The sequence below is a fragment of the Hippocampus guttulatus genome, chromosome 8, assembly GCF_054856545.1.
Source record: "Hippocampus guttulatus isolate MCC_2025c chromosome 8, RoL_Hgut_1.0, whole genome shotgun sequence".
NCBI lineage: Eukaryota > Metazoa > Chordata > Actinopteri > Syngnathiformes > Syngnathidae > Hippocampus > Hippocampus guttulatus.
In genome coordinates, this window is record NC_141268.1 from 3331943 (window position 1) to 3352817 (window position 20875).

General features: G+C 43.4%; 2 protein-coding genes across 5 annotated transcripts in view; both read left to right on the forward strand.

The window, feature by feature from the left end:
• The window catches only part of usp48 (ubiquitin specific peptidase 48), a 50375-nt gene extending 47875 nt beyond the window's left edge, over positions 1-2500 (forward strand). The window contains exon 28 of the mRNA XM_086116861.1: positions 1940-2500. Coding sequence (XP_085972987.1) covers positions 1940-1962 — 23 coding nt within the window. The 3' untranslated portion in view covers positions 1963-2500. The remainder of the gene's footprint in view (positions 1-1939) is intronic.
• Positions 2501-3769: 1269 nt separating this feature from the next.
• Positions 3770-20574, forward strand: zbtb40 (zinc finger and BTB domain containing 40). Of its 4 annotated transcripts, none has more exons than XM_086117215.1 (12): positions 3770-3877; positions 4288-4479; positions 11325-11761; positions 11979-12160; positions 13643-13874; positions 13959-14300; positions 15499-15705; positions 15835-15999; positions 17748-17962; positions 18072-18228; positions 19082-19323; positions 20011-20574. In XM_086117215.1, exons 1-12 carry the CDS (start codon positions 3855-3857, stop codon positions 20218-20220), a joined length of 2604 nt encoding a protein of 867 aa, XP_085973341.1. In that variant the 5' UTR covers positions 3770-3854; the 3' UTR covers positions 20221-20574. The 4 variants fall into 4 exon arrangements, with proteins under 4 accessions (XP_085973341.1, XP_085973342.1, XP_085973343.1 ...); XM_086117216.1 differs by having other exon boundaries at positions 19082-19287; XM_086117217.1 differs by having other exon boundaries at positions 3784-3877; positions 4293-4479.
• Positions 20575-20875: the final 301 nt, after the last annotated feature.

A 20875-nucleotide genomic window follows, 5' to 3' on the forward strand; every position in this document is an offset into this window, starting at 1 on the left:
AGGATCTTGCCCAAGGACCCACACTGTTATGTGCCCATTTTTTTTGCCCCAAGCGGGATTCGAACCACCGTCTCCCGTATGCCAAACCGATGCCTTACCAACTGAGCTATCCAGCCGCCCCATATATATATATATATATATATATTAGAGCTGTCAGTTTAGCGCGTTTTTATTGGCATTAATTTAAATTAATTTTAACGGGATTAAATTTTTTCTCGCCAGATGAACGCGGTCACAGCGGATGTTACGTTGCTCTATAAATAAACCAGAAACAAAACAACAAGTGCACACACTTTGTTTTGCCAGCCACGGCAGCGCAAGACACCGAAAACCGATACTTAAAGAGTGTATGCATGGAAAGTTTACTTTTAAAAAGTTGCCAGATTGCTCCACTGACAAGACCAAAGTTACCTGTATTATACAGGTATATGATGTATGGTATGCCACTGACGCGATTGTTACTTTTTTGGAACTATTTTGTGTGGAAGGTTACAGTATTCCGTGTCCATATAAATAGAGCGGGTGGAGCTTATTTGTCTTCGTCTGTCAGTGACGGTGCGCTGCAGTGGTAGCGACCTAGCGAAAAATAAAACGTCTCCAGTGTTGTCGTCGAACCAAGTGTAGTCATCCGAAATGATGTCTACACAAAACCGTAGAGAGACTTCCACGCAAGAAGGACCAACAGAATCCACATAGCCTGACTGCTGTGTTCAAAGCAAACTTGAGAAAAACGAAGTATGCAACCATGGTTTAAATCCACTATAGGCTGAGTACTAGTTTACCTTCGATGTGCACTTTATAATTTTATATTGCTCTGTTTTGATTCCATAAAAAGAGCTGTTAAAGCAGCTGTTGTGTGACAAAATATTTTTTCGCTGTTGTTGATGGACAGTAATATTGTGTGAGAGATTATGTGTAAATAACTGCTCCAAGTGAAAAATGTTCATGTAAAATTGAAAATCGAAATTGTTATTTCAGTAAATATTTGCATTTTGCACATAGAAAACTGATTCATGATTCCATGTTGATGAGAGCATTAAAATGGGGAAAAATAGGACAAAAAAATATAAAAGGAAATTCAGAAACGATCAAAAATGCGTGAGTAATCGCGATTAATTTTTTGTGAATTTGACTTACTTTTGACAGTTTTATTTTAATTACATTAAATATTTTAATCGTTTGACAGCTCCAATATACATATATATATATATATATATATATATATATATATATATATATATATATACACACACACACACAGGTACAGTATGTGTACACACACAGTGGTTTATCTACTTACGAAATTAATTGGTTCTGGAAGAAATTCCTTTACTTGAAAATGTTATAGCTCTGTGTCTATGCAGCGTCCTCGTCATTCGCCCCTCGGACCACAAGGCGTTCCGATAGTTTTATGTAAATGTAATTCACCCTGAAAAAGTCTTCACCAGTCGGGCAATCGCTTAGTATTCTGATTTTTACCTTCGACATTTTCAAAGGATTGTTCAAAGCCGACTTTTGCTCAGTTCTCGACAAAAACGCCAGGCAAAAACCACTTCTGAGAGAGAACATGAACGAAAGAGGGCAAAAAACAATGAGGACGCAGTTAAAAGTTAAATGACCATTTTTATTCTTTACTCTGTTCTTTGTTTTTTACATTATGCACAACTCTCATTCATTGTGCAAAAATGCTTCAGGAAATATTTTTGTCCGAATTTTTTTTGGGGGGCATTTACATGGAAAACACACTCTCTCCTTACAATATTTTCTAGTGAAGAAATTTCTTTCAGAACCAATTTCGTAAGTAGAGGTACCACTGTGTGTGCGTGTGTGTGTGTGTGTTTGTACAGTGTGTGTATATATATATATATATAGTATCCACATTTTTAGTTCTCAAAGCAAAACATTGATTTATAGAATGTTTGTCCGCGTGTATTTACAGGCACTGGGCTTCTTGGACATTGAAGACAAAACCTTTGATGTCACCATGTTTGAGTTGAGCCATGCTTTAATTTAATAAAGTGTCAATGTATAAAGAAGTGCTTTATTTTTTTCAGTTGCCATTGTTGAATGGTGACAGTTATTATGCCGGAAGCCAGCTATTTTTTTTTTTCCAGCTTAAGGCAAGTTCTCAATCGTTGTCTCCGGACTTTTGTTGCACTTCTGGCTCAATGCAGATTAATACAATTAGTGCATATGTTGTCTTCCCTTATGTTCTACAGTTTTTGTCGTTTGGAATTTTAAATTATGGAAGAAAGTACAGTGTTCATGTGAAAACTTGTTTAACTTGTACTCTCACTTGAGATTATCCAGGTGTGTTACGTGAATGCACAAATATGTAAAAATTTATTGTTACCTCACCATATGTTGTATAGCAGTTATTTCCTACAGAAATGTTAGCAATGCAAACCTTATTGGTTGAAAGTTTGGAACTGAATGCAAGCAGTGTACTGTTATTTCCACTGTTATTTCTTATTGACAATAAAGTTATTTTTCAAATCATTCTACTCATACAATTCTCACACAAAATTATTTAGTTCCCATGACAAATTGTATTTTCAAAGATGAAATATTTGACCATTGACAACTCAGTTTGTAATGACCCAAAAACTGGCTCAGCTCATCACATGTTACAATGACCATTTTATTAATTTGCTCACAATTGAATGTGCACATTTTGCAATATACAGTATTTTTGATACAATAGGGTTTTCATGATTTGGAGTCTCTAAAACTTACTGTTAATTCCACAAACTGCTACAGAATTAAAGTGTGAGCGGACAGAGTTACTTCCGCATTTGAATATCCAGATTTAAACGGTGACGTACGGACAACGTCGGTGCACAATGGAACAATGGAATGAGCAAAAATGAGAAAGAGCAAGTATTCCCCGGGTTGGAAGTTCTTTTAGAAACCCAATCTAAATCTGACACTGAATGCGACAATTGAAGTTCAGAAATCTCAGATATGTTTCTCCACCAGCATCATCTGTGCCCTGTCAGGGTTTTTTCAAAAGCAGGAGAAATCCTCACCCCAAAACAACCGCCTCACTCCAGCCACTTTGGAAAACTTAAAAAATATATAAATAAAACAAAGAAACCTATCAATGTTTTAAATGTCCTTATTTATTTACAAGCACTGATAAAAGGCACACAAGCACATTCCTATATGTAATACAGTTTTCACTGTGGTCCTATCACTTATTCTGTAGGCAACTTGTAGTCCATTTTAGTGAACTCTTACTGGCGCCTTAGAGTAAATAAATCCTAATGAAGTGTTGGTACATATAAAATATTCCAACAAAGGTTATGGAAAGGTGGAATACTGTACATGTTAGGATATTTGGCTTTTTAAGGAGGCCCGAAAACACCAGCGAGCTGAATCAACGTAACTAACCGCCGTGCCTACGCGGCGGTGATATTGGAAGGGACGACTCTCCCATCAAAGGCAAAGCATGGATTAGATAGTAAAAACTTTGTCAACTGATCTTTATATCAGTTTTCCTAGTGTCTATGCCAATAAGTGTGATATCCATCCATATCATCAATCAAATAAATTCAAACCGTTTTGTCCGTGAAGGTTGTTCAGTTTCATAAATGTCATGAATATTCGGTGTGTGCACAGACGTATAGCAATACAATGTGCCGGCCCGGCATCCTCACGTGGCGTGAGCTGACAGTTTTGGCCCTTCGAGTTTCGCGTCGCTGTCCGCACACAACACAAGAGGCGTGTCCTAGCTTTTTTTCCTAACCGGAAATGTCGTCACTTGTGCGGCTCCGGGTTGTCGCCATGTTCAAAGTCTGCGAAGCTTTATTGCACGGTCTGGATTTGTCCAACAACGATGTTTAAATAAAGAAATGGATCTTTTGAATAAGAGAAGGTAAAGACAACCACTGAGTGTGAGCATCATGTGTGGTGCTCGTGATCGTTTTTTGGTCACCGTTAAAATCGGTCGTATCCCCCACGGCCTACCTAAACCCTTGTTGCCTTTTTAGCATCAATTGCTATAGTTAATTTGGGCTTAATCTGGGGAAACGAGAAAAACGTTCTTTGTTGGCTTTGGACCTGTGTCCATTATCTCAATCGTGGTTATTTTATACACCAAGCTCTTTCCACATGTATTAGAATTTAGGTTTTGCAACTGTTTACCAATTCGTTACAGTGACAACCTCGTTCGTGATGTTGTAGCAACTGCCTAATAAAACACACGTGCTGATTTTTACTCACAATGCGGAATTGAAATAAAACCGAAACGTTGTAAGCATTTAACAGAATGTTCTCTATATCAAGGGTAGAGGAAGCTTTCTCCTCTGCGGAGCAGATCAACAAAATGATCGAACTCCCTAACTACAGCAGCCAGTTGATGCAGCAACTGTGGACCCTGCGGAAGGAGGGCCACTTTTGTGACTGCACGGTCCTGGTAGGAGACAACCCTCACCGTGCACATAAAATAGTCCTGGCAGCTTCCAGCATGCTTTTCAGGTACTGTAAATATTTGTTTTTCATGTTAAATATTTGGGCAATAAATATGATGCATTTCTATTTATATCTGCAACCATTGCATTGTTTATATCAATGATTCTCAGTGTGCCTGCCGTATGGTAAGTGTCCTCATCCGATATTGATATTGGTCCAATATCATCCCCCATAAAAAAAAAATGTATCGGGTTATATCAGTCTAAATTCAAAATCTTATACTCAAGCACTTATATCAAAGGGGTCCATTCAAGAATCTGCTCCTGCAGCAGCAGCATGAATGTAGCAATTTGATTCTCAAATATAAATAAACGTGAATTGTTATTTTGCACTTCAAAGAGTACATGTTTTTTTATATACTGGGGTTATTTTTCAGTATCCTCTATTTTTTATTTATTTGAAATTGAAATAATGTAACCAGAATGTTTGGAACAGACGGATCATATTTTCTGAGCCCGGTCTTCCTGTGTGGAGTTTGCAATATCTGCCCGTGCCTGCGTGGGTTTTCTGCAGGTACTACAGTTTCCTCCCACATTCCAAAAACATGAATGGTAGGTTAATTGGACACTATATTGTCCCGAGGTGGGATTTTGAGTGTGAAAGGTTTTTTGTCTTTGTGTGCCCTGCGACAGCTGGGACAGAATCCAGCTTGGCCCCGACCCTCATGAGGTTCAGATAATGAATGAGAGAGATATTTGCTCAGACCTGATGCTGCTGACTATTGTTCTCTGTTTGAATAGTATCGCTTCAACAAGTCTCTTCTAACATTGCATTCTAAAAAAAAGAAATAACCCATACGTATATATCATACCCAAGTATGATTTTTGCTGGTATCGGACCAATATCAGTATCGGACAGGACTCGAGGTTTGAATATCAGTATTGTATCGGAAGTAAAAAACTTGTATTGGTTGCATCGGGACACCCGAACCCATTTCCAAAGCAGAAGAAGCTTTTTTTTTTTAATTATTCTTCTTATTTTGTTTGTTTTTAAAATCATCTTTAATCGAAAGTGAAGTTAATGTTCAAATTGTGCAAAATCTTAGTTACATCATAAAGTCCATACTTTTTGTAAACAATCCATTTAAATATTCTTAAGATTAAGATATCCTTTATTTGTCCTGCAATGGGGAAATTACAGTCAGAATTCAGAAAGGAAAACACTGGGTAGGGAGAGGGGGAAAAAAACGCGCTCGATCTATCTTCTGAGGATAATTTAAGTCCATGATAAAAAAAGACCCTAGCACATAAATAGGCATATGACAGTTACAACAAGTCACAAGACATAACATGTAATAAGGGGGAGGATGAATGGGAAGGGGGGAAGGGGGGTGTAACCGCGACGCGGCCCGTCCGACCAGCTGCACGGACCACCTTGCGCTCCGCAGATCGTTCCACGTCACGGGGGAAAAGAAACGGAGCGATGAAGATGGTGATGATAAGGATGTGTATGCGTGTACAGGCCACAGCTGCTTCGTCAAGGTCTGCTCATGAAGACAGTCCCGGCTTATCAGTCCATGGCCGAGAAGGAGGGGGTTGATGGTGCGGGGCACTAGCTTCCATGCATATTTCCATCCAGGGGAAAGGGTCCAGATAGCGTTGTTTTGGAGGGACGGCCGCCAACAATTTCAGACAGCCTTGAGTCCGTGGCCTGTATCTCTTCACTGGCGCCGATCAGCCAAATCCGCAATCTCTTTCCGCAGCGCGGATTCCAACTTCTCCATGTTGTTGTCGATCGTACGGAGTCGCTCCAAAACCGCATCTATATTGCGGTTGAGCTCAGTCACCGCTTGAGTCTGAGTGTTGGACATTCGCGCCAAACCATCCAGAATGACCGGCAGCTTCTTCACTTCCAATAAAGCCGCTCCCGTCGGTTGAATTTTGCGATAGAGCAGGAAGCTGCTAACACCAAACAGCAGCATACCTGCTATCAGAAGGCCGATAATGTAGATGTCTTCCACATCCTCAACGGACAGTATTGACAGGCACACCATTCTCCACTTTCTCCATGGATCAAGGGCGTATCCGGCAGCAAATGTCCCCAAGGGGCCAGTAGGCTCCCCACTGCCTGCTCTTTTCGTCGAAAAATTTGTCGATTGCATCGAGAGACCAGCCAACTAATTCCATGGTTAGTTCTTCGGATGAAAATACGGTAGGAGGCTCGGAAAAGTTAGACAAAGACAGCACAAAGACTAAGTGGAGAGCAAGGAGAGGGTGGGGGGGGGGGAGGAGGAGCTGAGCAAAAAGCGTCCGCCTTTGTCGAGAGCCAAGCAGAAAAAAAAAGTTAGGATAAGAAAAACCTTTATTAGTCTCACAGTGGAGAAATGTCCAATTCGCAGCAGCAAAGTTATGAAAGGAGGAAGTAGAAGAACAAAATATAGGAGCTGCTGGAAAGGCAGCCACTCTCGCGGCGCCATCTTGAAGTCAAAATAACAAAAATAACACAACATATAAGACAGACAGTCGTGCAATCTTAATCACTTTTCTTGCATACACTTTGTTGTTTGAAGCAGTTATAGATGAAAGAGGAGAGGATCAAAGAGTCCTTTCACCAGTGGATCAGATACGTCATGCTGAAAATGTGCACACATCTGCTACTAGCTAAGTTTTGAAAGCAAGCACGAAGCTGTAGCATCCATTGACGAAAAGAGATTGGCTCACATCTCCTGTCCCACGTAATCCACTTAAACTCCAAGCCGTGACTCCTAGTTCCACATCCGCATTGGCGCTCTGCGCCGACGCTCCTTTCTTCTCATTGTGGCTCCTTAAGCCATGCATCCATCCAGCCGCAGACCGTCCAACAGCACCGATCTCTCCGCTGAACAAAGCGGGGCTGTGTAAAATGCTGCCCATGACAGGCGCAAAAGAACACAAGCGCCCCAGAGGTGTCTAGCAATGACAGTCAAATGGCACAGACATTCCTCCCAATCAAAAACAGCGCTGGTATACCCATGCTGCCGAGAAGGTGCAACCACCAAGCACAGAGTCTCCTGCTTGATGAATGTCGTGGCCAAAACATGCTGAAAAACAATCCACATCCGGTCCACACGACGCAACAACAAACACAAAGTGACAAAACAAACAAAAAGCAAGGCTCTGAGAGCACTTGCTGACGGCTGCCTACTCGGGCGCCATCTTGGACTTATAAAAAACTATATAAATTATAAAAAAAAATAAAAAATTATAGATACTGTATATAAAAAAAATCCTCATCTCACCCCTCGGGTGGTGTCCGTCCCTCATTCAGCTCGGGTCCTCTACCGGAGGCCAGGAAGCTTGAGGGTTCTGCGCAGTATCCTTGCTGTTCCCAGCACTGCACATTTCTGGACTGAGATGTCCGATGTTGTTCCCGGGATCTGTTGCAACCACTCATCTAGTTTGGGGGTCACTGCCCCGAGTGCTCCGATTACCACAGGCACGACTGTCACCTTTACCTTCCAGGCTCTCTCCTGCTCCTCTCTGAGCCCGTGGTATTTCTCGAGTTTCTCGTGTTCCTTGTTTCTGATGTTTCCATCACTTGGGACTGCTACATCCACTACAACGGCTTTCCTCTGCCCTTTATCTATGATCACGATATCTGGTTGGTTCGCCATTACCATCTTGTCAGTCTGGATCTGGAAGTCCCACAGGATCTTTGCTCCGTCATTCTCCACCACCTTCGGAGGTGTTTGCCATTTTTACCTTGGGGTTTCCAGTCCATACTCCGCACAGATGTTTCGGTAGACTATGCCAGCCACCTGGTTATGGCGTTCCATGTAGGCTTTCCCTGCCAGCATCTTACACCCTGCAGTTATGTGTTGGATCGTCTCAGGTGCCTCTTTGCACAACCTACACCTTGGGTCTTGTCTGGTGTGGTATATCTGGGCCTCAATGTCTCTGGTGCTCAGGGCCTGCTCCTGAGCAGCCAGGATGAGTGCCTCTGTGCTGTCCTTCAGGCCAGCCCTCTCTAGCCACTGATAGGACTTCTTGAGATCAGCCACTTCAGTTATGGTCCGGTGGTACATCCCGTGTAGGGGCTTGTCCTCCCATGATGGTCCCTTTTCCAGCACCTCATCCTCTGTTCCCCATTGTCTGAGACATTCTCTGAGTATGTCATCCGTTGGAGCCTTCTCCTTGATGTATTCATGGAGCTTAGATGTTTCATCCTGGACAGTGGCTCTCACACTCACTAGTCCCCGGCCTCCTTCCTTTCGGCTTGCGTACAGTCTCAGGGTGCTGGATTTGGGATGGAACCCTGCATGCATGGTTAGGAGCTTTCGGGTCTTAACGTCCGTGGTCTGAATCTCTTCCTTTGGCCACTTTATTATTCCTGCAGGGTATCTGATCACTGGCAGGGCATAGCTGTTTATTGCCCGGGTCTTATTCTTGCCATTGAGCTGGCTTCTTTGGACTTGCCTCACTCGCTGGAGGTATTTGGCCGTAGCCGCTTTCCTTGTTGCCAGTTCGAGGTTGCCATTGGCTTGTGGTACTTGTAGCTGTCCTCAATGTCTGCTATTGTTCCTTCAGGGAGTGAGACCCCTTCAGTGCAGACTACCTTTCCTCTCTTAGTCACCATCCGACGACATTTCTCAAGCCCGAATGACATCCCGATGTCGCTGCTGTAGATCCTGGTTGTGTGGATCAGGGAGTCTGTGTCCCTTTCGCTCTTAGCATACAGCTTTGTCATCCATGTAGAGGAGGTGACTGATTGTAGCTCCATTTCTGAGGCGGTATCCATAGCCTGTCTTGGTGATTACTTGGCTTAGGGGGTTCAGTCCTATGCAGAACAGCAGTGGGGAGAGTGCATCACCTTGGTATATGCCACATTTGATGTGGCTTGCCATTGGCATCAAGTGTGGTTTTCCACATCCTCATCGAGTTCGCAACGAAGGCTCTTAGGGTCCTGTTCACCTTATACAACTCCAAGCATTCAGTGATCCATGTATGTGGCATCGAGTCATAGGCTTTCTTGTAATCAATCCAGGCTGTGCACAGGTTGGTATGTCGGGACCTGCAGTCTTGTGTGACTGTTCTGTCAACCAGGAGCTGATGTTTGGCTCCTCTGGTATCTCTACCAATGCCCTTCTGTGCTTCGCTCATGTATTGATCCATGTGTCCACTTATCTTAGCCGCAATGATGCCTGACATGAGCTTCCATGTTGTGGAGAGACAGGTTATTGGCCGATAGTTGGATGGGACTGCACCCTTTGAGGGATCCTTCATGATCAGGATCGTTCGCCCTTCGGTTAGCCATCCTGGGTGAGTCCCATCCCTCAGCAGCTGGTTCATTTGTGCTGCTAGGCACTGCTGTGAGTTTCTTTAGCCAGTAGGTGTGGACCATGTCCGGGCCTGGTGCTGTCCAGTTCTTCATATCTGAGACTCTTTCCTGTATGTTTGCCCTGTTATGGTAACTGGGTTCTGTTCAGGGAGGTTGCTGTGCTCCTCTCTCAGGGTCACCAGCCATTGTGCACTGCTGTTATGTGCAACCTCCTTCTCCCATATGCCTTCCCAGTACCTTTCAGTTTCCAGTCTTGGTGGGTCAGCTCTGTTGTTAGGACCCTGCCACTGAGCGTACACTTTCGCGGGTTGTGTTGCGAACAGCCTGTTTATTCGTCTGGCCTCATTCTCTTTCGTGTACCGCTTTAGGCGGCTGGACAAGGCTTGGAGCCTTTGTTTGGCAGTTTCGAGTGCTTCAGGTATGGTCATCTGGATGTACCTCTCGGGTATCTGCCTTTTCATCACACCTCTGTGGGCCTCTGTCAATTGACTCGCATCTTTCCGAGCCGCCTTGATCTTAGCCTCCAACCGTCTTCTCCATGGTGGGTAACGTATCTCATGGCTTCCATGGTTGCTCTTAGAGCCAAGCATCTCTAGGATCACTGATGCTGAAGCGTATATCAGCTCATTGGTTTCCGTGATCGTTACGGTAGGGATCACCCTCAGTGCTGCCTTCACACTTTCCATGAGACTTTCAGGTGGTATTTCACATAGCCGTTGTAATCGGTTTCTAGGTTGCCCAGCTTTCATTCTCGCCATGATCTTAGCTTTCAGGTCAGTTGCTGCCTTGCTCAGTATTTCATTCATTGGGGCTGGCCTCCCAATCTTATCATCTGCATTCATTGGGGCTTGCTTCCCAATCTCTGGTATGACCTCCTCCTCTGATCTGGCAGCCTGGGGCCCGTCACCATGGAACCTGCGTTGTACCTCATCAATCTCAAGTTGTGACAGCAGTTGCCGTTTGTGGATGTTGGAACACTGAGCTACTAGTTGTTTCGTGGTCAACCGTGACTGTGGGTTTCGAAGTAACCATTTAGCCCACATTCTCTGCATGTAACCCCTCTGACCAGGGTTGCTTGAGTAGTAGCATTCCAGCAGAGCCATGTTGTCGCATCTCGCCCATCTCCGCTTTGTTCCAGTAGCCCATTTTTCATCAAGGTGCTCGAGTTCCCCAACACCTGACGCAGACCTTGTTTGGCCGGGCGACGTCTGAGCCGGCATGTCATTTGTTTTATTGTCTCTCATCATTGTATGAGGTAAGCATTAGCGTGAAGGATCTTGCCCAAGGGCCCACACTGGATGGTGTTATGTGCTCATTTTGCCCCAAGCGGGATTCGAACCACCGTCTCCCGTACGCCAAACGGATGCCTTAACAACTGAGCTATCCAGCCGCTGTATATATATTTTAGTTGCAATTTTTAAGTCGCATTGAATTTCATGTAGATTTGCATTTATTCGTCAATATATATATTTTAAACATTACTTTTACATGCAATCCATTTAAATTGAATCACTGAGTACAGCCCCCCCCCCACTTAAGGTAGCCAGAAGTCAAAGGTGGTTCTGACTGAAACTAAACTGTCTGTATCCCTTCAGGTCGCTGCTGAATTATTCTGATACTGTCTCCATCGACACCACTTTGGTTTCCTCGCAGGAGTTCGGCTGCCTGCTGGACATGGTCTATACAGGCAAGCTACCTTTGGGAAAACACAACGTCAGCCGCATCATCGCTGCTGCAGATAACCTGCAGATGTTTGATGTCGCTGTGAGCTTTAAAAATGTCCTCACCAACATTATCAACCAGCAGCCGCTAGCCTCCCCACCTTCTACACAGACCCCAACCCTCACCCCAGTCAACAAAATCCAGAGCCCTGACTCTGAAGTTTCAGTTGCTTCACCCAGGAATGACAAGTCAGCTAAAGATGGGATGCAGGTGAAGGATAATTCAGAGGCGCATAGGTGTGAAGATCCAAATGAAATTGGAAAGGAGCCTTCATGTAAAAGAGTCTGTCCAGAATTTTCAGAGTCTCCAGGTCAGTTTCTAAATGCATGTCAAATACTTTTTTGTTTTTTTAAATTTCATTATTATTATTATTATTATTTCGGAACCTGTTGTATTCAAGATATCAATAGAGCGTTGAAGCACATTGTGTCTAAAGCCACGCACTGCAGCCAACTGTCAAAACAAAATGAAATTATTATAAATATTCTTCATGGGTAAGATTCCATTATTTTTATATCTGTCCTCAGTGCCCGAAGAAGACGAAGCCACAGATAGTGTCGTAGAAGAAGACGATAGAACAGCCACCAAAATTACACCGACTTGGTTGGAGCGCTCTTCTCAGCTGATTGAGAAACTTGCCAGTGTGCCAGACATTGTTCAGCTTTTGAGCCAATCAGCACACAGCTCTCTGGATGAACAGGAGAGACAGGTATCTATCCTCATCCCTCTGCAGTAAGATAACTCTGCAGCTCTTAAGCAAATGGCTAAATTATTCATCAAACTTGCCTGTAGCTCCCCTGTGCCCATAATCTCCAGTATGAAGCAACCAAGCACGAATTAGGTTCATGTGCACTCACACTTTAAGTATCTTGTGTGCGCAAGATTCGTATGCCGTCGGTGCGACTTAGTAAGTCACATGTGAAATGCTTAAAGTGTGGATGTGAACTACAGTGATCCCTCGCTTTATCGAATTTCATTTATTGCGGCTTCAGTACATTGTGTTTTTTTCCCAATGTATTGTATTCAGGAAAAAAATGCAGACTGACTCAGAGGTTTTGTACATGCCTGTACGCATGATTGGGTACCCGGCACGATGTCGACTAATGACCGCACGAGTGGATTTATCGTGTGAGCTGATTGGCTGCGCATCTTCGCAGCCCCGCCCAGCACCTTCCCTTTGTGTCTCGTCAGGCTGTTGATGCTCTGATCAGTGTCTTGCCACGCTGTTGACTCTGATTGTTCGCCTGCCTTTCTCTGGGTTTTGTGTTTGCTATGTGTGCGGGGAGGGAGGGAGAGAGGTAGAGAGAGAGAGAGTGTGATTTTTCTGCTTATGTACAGCATTGTCTATAAAACTTATGCTTGCAATTTTTTGTGTTACCGTATTGGCCTGAATATAAGACGGCCCTGATTATAAGACGACCCCCTCTTTTTCAAGACTCAAGTTTGAAAAAAGACTTTTTGAACACCAATTAATTTTTATACAGAAAATAATTACAGTGCATCTGAAACAAATGATTATAACAATATATTTGAGAGAAAAAGCATGTTATTTTGCCTCATTCAAATATAAAGTGCAATCACATTCGTAAGTGAATGGCTTCTGGTTTTTGAAATTTAAATTACATCAGAACTTCTCCTCAGCTGCTGGTTAACCTGGCCGATCTTCGACCCACTTTTCTCCAGATTGTCACTACGTTTCTCCATTTTCTGTTATCTCTTTTCTTCTCTTTTCATTCTTACCGCTATTTTTATTTTTATTCTTCGTGGTAGGGGTTCACTTCGGCCTGAAGAGTCAAGTTCAGCATTCGTTTCAATGATATCTGGCGCCATCTAGCGTCGTGAATGGGTATAATGTCTAGACCCCGAATATAAGACGACCCCCACTTTTTCAGTCTTATTTCAATGCAAAAAACACCGTCTTATATTCGGGCCAATACGGTATTTTTAAAACATGATTAAAAAGTGTGTTTTAATACATTTGAATGTGTTTAAAGAAAAAAAAATGTTTTATGCTCTCGCGGGATTCACTCATGGTCAGTAGGTCTGGAACACATCTCCCGTGATGAACTGAAGTTCATTACATAACCAAGTGGTATAAATGGCTTCAAAATAATGACAACAGCCTCTCTCAAAACAGTGAACATAGACGGGATTTCTTTGAGATACAGTAATGTTTTTTTCCCCCTGCCAGTTAGTATGCAAGTGCTGTCAAGAAGATGACCCACCCTCAGTAGTGAGTCAGCTGTGGGGCCAAGTGGAGAAGGGACTTGTCAGTGAGCAAGCTGTGCTGAAGCTTCTCCGCACTGTCCAACAGGGAGCTCCCTCCTTTTTCCCTATGTCATGGCTCTCGCACCTGGAGACTTTGGAGAATACGCAGGAGCCAGATGAACCTCAGGCTGCAAGTCAAGCAGCAGAAATATTGTGTGAGCAGACACGCCACTTAATCAAAATGACAAACTAAAAAAAGATTCCTCATGATGGTGCTGATTAGTTGTCTTAACTTCCAGCCGAGTCAGAAATGGAGAACAGTGGCAGCAAAAGTGAAATGAAGCTCGAGCAGAGCAACATAGAAGAGCCTGAGGTGAAAGAGGAAGACGAGCACTCTTCCTCAAAGTCTTACTGCTGTCGCTGGTGTAAGAAGAGTTTTGCCTACAAGTGCCGAGTTATGGCCCATATGAAGCGCTGCCCCATGTCCAAGGATTGTCAGCTGCAGTGTCCGCAGTGCCCTTTGAAGCTGCCCAACAAGCGGGCTTTACAGCGTCATTTGACTGAGGCTCACCCAGGTAATGCACGAGACAAGAAGAAGGTCGCCTGTGACCTCTGTGGGCGGACCTTTGCACACCCATCAGGTGAGTGCCTGCTCCTGCACCAGGATAATAGTAGCAGATAAGAAACGGGTTGATTATTATTTTGCTTCGCCGTGCACGTCTCCATAACAGTTCAGATTGGTTGATTACCATATTGGCCTGAATATAGCCTCCTGACCACCAGGAAAAAAAATGTTGTCCAATCACATTTATTTTGAAATTCCCCAATCTATGTGAAGTAATTGGACTACTCCAAAAGAAATTTTTGAAATCCCACTACATTTTTTAAACAGCCTCAAATACACTTAAAACAACTCAAACAACACTTTAACGTGTTCATAAGAATCTTGTAATTAAAATGCCAACAGCATTTCAAGACAAAATGTGTTTGATAAAAAGTATTACTTTTCCTCTTCCCTTTAGAAGTGCTTGCACTGAGGGAAGCCATTCTCTTACTTTTTCTAACCCCTACAAATGTGGTATCATTGGAAAGCACTGAATGTCCTCTTTAGAGTAACAAAAGGAGTTAATGTGATTGGAGGCACTGGGTGGGAGATATTGAGGTTCACAAATGTCTTCTACAGAGGACAAATTTGAACTACTGGTAGTCAGGAGGATAAGACGGTGTTTTTTGCATTGAAATAAGACTGAAAAAGTGGGGGTCGTCTTATATTTGGGGTCTAGACATTATACCCATTCACGACGCTAGATGGCGCCAGATACCATTGAAGCAAATGCTGAATTTGACTCCCCGGGCCAAAGCGAACCCCTGTCACGAAGAATTAAAAATAGCGGTAGCACGAAGAAATAAATAAAAAATAGCGATAAGAAGAAAATAATAGAAGAGATACCAGAAAATGGAGAAACGTAGCGACAATCCGGAGAAAAGTGGGTCGAAGGTTGGCAGCTGAGGAGAAGTTATGATGTAATTTACATTTCAAAAACCAGAAGCCATTCATTTATGAATGTGATTGCACTTTAGTTTACATATTTAAATGTTCAGATATTAAGATTTGAATGAGGAAAAACGTCTTATAATCAGGGCCATCTTGTAATTCGGGCCAATACGGTAATTGCATTTGAAATCTAAAATATGAGAGGGAGAAAACAGAATATCAGTGTAGCGCACAAGTGAGTTTCCTTGTAGTCCATGCAAGCCAATGGGTTCGGATGAAAACTTGAGTTTTTGTTTCATGTCATGCTGCTTGGTCTCTGCTCCTTGCATGTCAATACTGTCCAGGTATGATTTACCACAAGCGCACGGAGCATTTTGAGGAGAAGCCGTACGCCTGCGAGACATGTGGCGCCAAATTTCCCGCCACCTCCTCTTTGAAGAATCACATGCGGCTCCACACGGGAGAGAAACCTTACCACTGCAAGCACTGCGACATGAGCTTCAGAGTGGCTGCGGCGCTGGCCTACCACACCAAAAAGAAACACTCCGAGGGTGAGGCAGGAACACGCGTCAAGGCAGCATTATCGTGGCGTCGTCACAGAATGACAATTTTCAGCAAAGCGATCAAGACATCGCTGAGGTCAAATTTGGGGATGTGAATTCATTGCTGTGTCCTTTTAGGCAAAATGTACGTCTGTCAGTATTGCAAGGCCGTCTTCGCCCAGTCAATCGAGCTCACGCGGCACGTGCGGACACACACGGGCGATAAGCCCTACGTATGTCGCGAATGCGGAAAAGGCCACAGCCAGGCCAGCGGCTTGACGGTCCACCTGCAAACCTTCCACAGTAAGAGCACACACAAAACTGGGAGGAAATGCGGCTTGTTGGCTTCTGCTCTTCAATCAAACTTGTGTGTTTCAGTGTGATGTGGGACTTTTCTGCAAATCTGTTGGGTTGAACTGATGCAATCAAAAAACTGGCCATGGGTGGTCATGCTTGGTTTTGATTGAATCTTTCAGAGAGCTACTTATTTAGGAATGCCACACATGCTTTACAGTTTGGTGTTTGAATTTCTGAGCTTTCTGTGTGGAGTTAGCATGATTGTCCGTACTTATGCAGGTTTTCCAGCATTCCCAAAAAAACTGCCAAGACAAAGGCTCTAAATTGTCCATAAGTGTTGCCCATCTCTGCCGGCATGTGCCTTGCAATTCGCTGGTGACTGGTCGTCTGCTGTAATAGGCTCCAGCTCAGCTGGAACCCTTATGAGGATAAGTGGTGTAGAAAAGTGGATGGATTGTACTGTTAAATACTCTAGACCAGTGGTTCTTAACCTGGGTTCGATCGAACCCCGGGGGTTCGGTGAATCGGTCTCAAGGCTCGACGGAGCCTCTGCCATGGAGGTTAAAACACACCCGAACATGTCAATTAGTTATGACATGCCTGCTTGACTATCACTGGCTGCAGATGATCACATTACACACAATTAGTGCTGCGGGAAATTTAGTTCACTCAGTAGTCAACGTGTGATTGTAAAATTTTTAAAAAACGTATACTTATGTCTCGAAATTTTATTTACTTTTTTCTGTTTTTAATAAATGTGTTTTTTATGTATTGAATTTGTAAAAAGTCACTTTTGTTTTTCACTAATAAAGGGTTCGGTGAATGTGCATATGAACTGGTTGTATTCGGTACCTCCTCCAATGTTAAGAACCACTGTTCTAGAGCAGGAACCCAGTTTCTCCTGTGGGGCTCCTGCGACTCTTTTAAAATTCTTAAAGGGCATTGAATCTGTGAATCTACAAATGAAGGCCTTAAGCAGCAGTAAAATTGTTTAAATCACTCTTTCACAATGTTAACAGATGATAACTACGATATCCATCCATCCTCACAAGGGCCGCGGGATGCACTGGAGCCTATCCCAACTGTCTTCGGGCAGCAGGCGGGGTACACTCTGAACCGGTTGCCAGCCAATCACAGGGCGCACAGAAACGATCAACCATTCGTGCTCACATTCACACCTAGGGACAATTTGGAGTGTTCAATCAGCCTGCCATGGATGTTTTGGTGATGTGGGAGGAAACCGGAGGACCCGGAGAAAACCCACGCAGGCCCGGGGAGAACCTGCAAACCCCACACAGAAAGGTCGGAGCCGGAATCGAACCCTGTACCTCTGCACTGTGAAGCAGATGTGCTCTTGTAACAGTTGCACAGTCATGACAACAGAACCAAGAAAACTGATGATGTTTTTGTTAGGATCCTCAGAGCGATAAGATAAGAATATGCACGCAATTTAGCTACTCTATAGACGTGTCAAAATTAATTCAGGATTTGACAACTAATCAATCATCAAATTAACTATTAACTATTTTGATAATTGATTTAATCATTGAGAGTCATTGTTTAACTCCCCGGATAATCGATGGACGGGATCATCGAGTCACCACAAATCTCTTTGTAGCATCCCTAAATTCAAATGGCATTCAAAGAACTTTGCATTTAACTGCCTGTAATATGCACGAACCGAGTCTTGATGTCGTGGCGGAAATTAGCATGAGCAGAGAGCACGACGAGTGTTTTCTCCTGCCTCCTGCCAGACATGGCGCAGCCCCTCAACTGTCAGAAGTGTTGCCTCAGCTTCCAGACATTAGAGGAGCATCAGAAGCACATTGAGGAGCTCCACGTGAAGCTGATGCACAAGTGTCACACATGCCGCAAAGTTTTCACCAGCGCCGCATTGCTGGAGAAACACAAGTCCATCCACACCGGGGTCAAGCCCTACGTCTGCAACCTGTGCAATAAATCTTACCAGGTAGGACGGCCGCCCTCTCGTTTGACCGAGGGAACGTGTGTGCATGCTTCAGTGTTTCGTGACTGCTGAGGGCTCTGTATTGGAACTGTTCCCTTCTGCGTTGCCACAGCAACTGTCGGGCCTGTGGTACCATAACAGGACCAACCACCCTGAGGTGTTTGCGAACCAAACGCAGCAACTGAAGACCCTGGTGCAGTGTGACATCTGCTTCAGGTTCTTCCCTTGTGCCTCCAGTCTGGCCAAACACCAAAAAGCTGAACATGAAGGTGACAAATGTATTCCTCGATAAAATGTGTACATTTTTGCTTGGCAAAATGTTCATCCGTGCCACGATCGAGCGGCCATGTGAAGAACAGTGGCGCAATGTCATGAAATATAACATAAGATGAATCCAAAATTCCAGTTACAGTATTTTTCATCTTTAGTGGTCGTATTTCCATTCTTAGACAGATTGTACGGTGCGTTGCTGCCACTCAATGGATTGGAATGGAACATTATGACTTTTTCTTCAAACAGAATTTTATTTATTTTTTAATACATCATGAGTATCAAGAGAAATGTACCATATTTTCCGTACTATAAGGCGCACCTAGACACATGCAATTTTCTCAGAAGCCAACAGTGCGCCTTATGATCTGATGCACCTCATCTATGGATCAAATTCAGATTTCTTGGACGTCGTATTTTAAATTTTCTGCAAGAGCTTTGTTGTGAAAGTGTTGTGCAGTGGTTGTGAAAGTGCTATATAAATAAAGCTGTATTGTATTGTATTGTATTCCCTTGAGCATATTGAGCTATTGAGTGGATGCATAACTTCAGCCACTATTGTAGCTTCTCTTCTAATGTGGTGTCCTCTATATATGAAAACAGTTTTAAAATAGGCCATTCATTGAACGTGTGCCTTATACTTCGAGGCAACTTATTGTGCAGAAAATATGGTAAAAGCATCTCTGTTGTCGTTTTACTCCATGAGCAGAACAACAAATTTACAAACACTTGCCCTCTTGACTTGGAGTCAGCTGATTTCTTTTTTCCTCTTAAAAATAGCTTATATTTGTTGTACTTACTCATGTTTTCTTTGGCTCTCTCTCTCTCTCTTTCTCCTTCCCTCCTTCACAGATTCTGCGGCATCCACCCTGCACTGTGCGCACTGTCAAGTTGTGTTCAGTGGGTCCGCAGAGCTGCAGGAGCACATATGCAGTCAGCACGCAGCGAGCGCCAACCGGTTCATCTGCCCCTTGTGTGCCCTGATCAGCACCTCCCAAACGGAGCTGCAGGAGCACCTCCTCTCCTGCCACATGGAAGCCCAGCAGACGCAGGAGGAGGCGAGCGAGGAGGCCTCCAGCGCACACACATTAAAAGCTCAGTTGGATATCATGCAATCACATCACGTTTTTGAGATCATTGAATATTTTTCTTTGTTTGATCTCTAAAAGCTTGCGCCACATAAATTTTATCTTGGACTCTTTCTCCCAAAAAAGAAAAGAACTAGAAAATAATTCCACCTGTTGCTGAACCTCACCCTTCATTCATAAATATGGTTCAAGACATTACCTTATATTACGATTATCTTCTATTTTATATTTCCCAAGAGAAAAAAATGGCATATATAGACATCTAATTACAATATTTAGTTAAAAAAAAAAAGTCCAGTATATGGGTAGGCATACTTTTGGACATGAAACTTTACCAAAATCGCAAAGGAATATTTTTACAAAGCACAACCTCGAAAGTGCTTTGTTGTTGAAATATTTGGCTGAACTCTTATTAGGGATACCTCGAGTCTGCCTTGGACAACAGAACTGTGAAACAAACCCCCAGGGAGAAACGCATTTTCGACATTTCAATAGAATGCTATTGAACCAGTACAGTGGAGACTTCACTTTTTTTTTTTTCAATTATTTACATATCTCGCTGCACTTCAGTAAGTCACACATCCATACCTTTTGTTGAAAACAGAAACGGGAGTTTTTTTTGGGGACTTTTGGAATTCCCTGAAATGTTGTTGCAAAACTTAACCTGAACTCTGTCATTTTGTTCCCAATCAGGTGATCACAGTGCATCAGCCAGAGGGGGAGGCGATGGAGTCGGCCGACTCTGAGGAACAGTCGCAGCCGTCTGTGAGCCAGCAAGTGTTTGTGGCTCTGGCAGGAGAGGGGGAAGGCGATCCCCCAGCCGAGGTGGTGGAGGTCAACATGTACGATCTGCTCAACAACTCTGTTACATTCATCTGTGAAGCCAAACCATCAGATTTTTAACCACTTTCTGTCCATCTCCAACTGGTTCCACAACCAAACTCACCACTCTTGGAGTTATAGAGGTCGAGTCCTTTTTGTCGCAGCTTCATGTTTTATTGAAAAACTTGTTGTCAACAAGGCCAACTAAATGTAATAGCTTAACTTTGTACCGTCTTTTGAGGAGACTGATAGTCTACCTCATGACAATTAAATGCCCCCGACTAATTGACAGTGCTGCATCTTACCAACATTAAACACAGCTACAAAAGTATTTGGATAACAACGACGGTGGTTTTATTGTTTTACCTTGACCATTATGGATTTTAAATAAAGCAATCAATGATCTGCATTTGAATTGCAGACGTTTGCCTTTAACTTGAGTTGCATTTCTTATTGGGTCCGTTTTCTTCTTTTTATATTTGGACAAAGTGACAGGGTATAAATACGAGCAGCATTTTATACTTAGATACAAACAGTGACATTGTTGAGATCCACAAACCGTAAAGCTAAAGGTCCACCCCAGACCCAGCTTGGATCGCTCTTCAAACTAGCGGCAAGTCAGCAGTTGCCAAATGGCAACTGAATCAGTGGGCTTGTATCCATTTAATACGGAGTGTGTCGCACACTTTGTGCTATTTATCATCTTCTGTATATTTCGAACATGACAAAGTGGCAG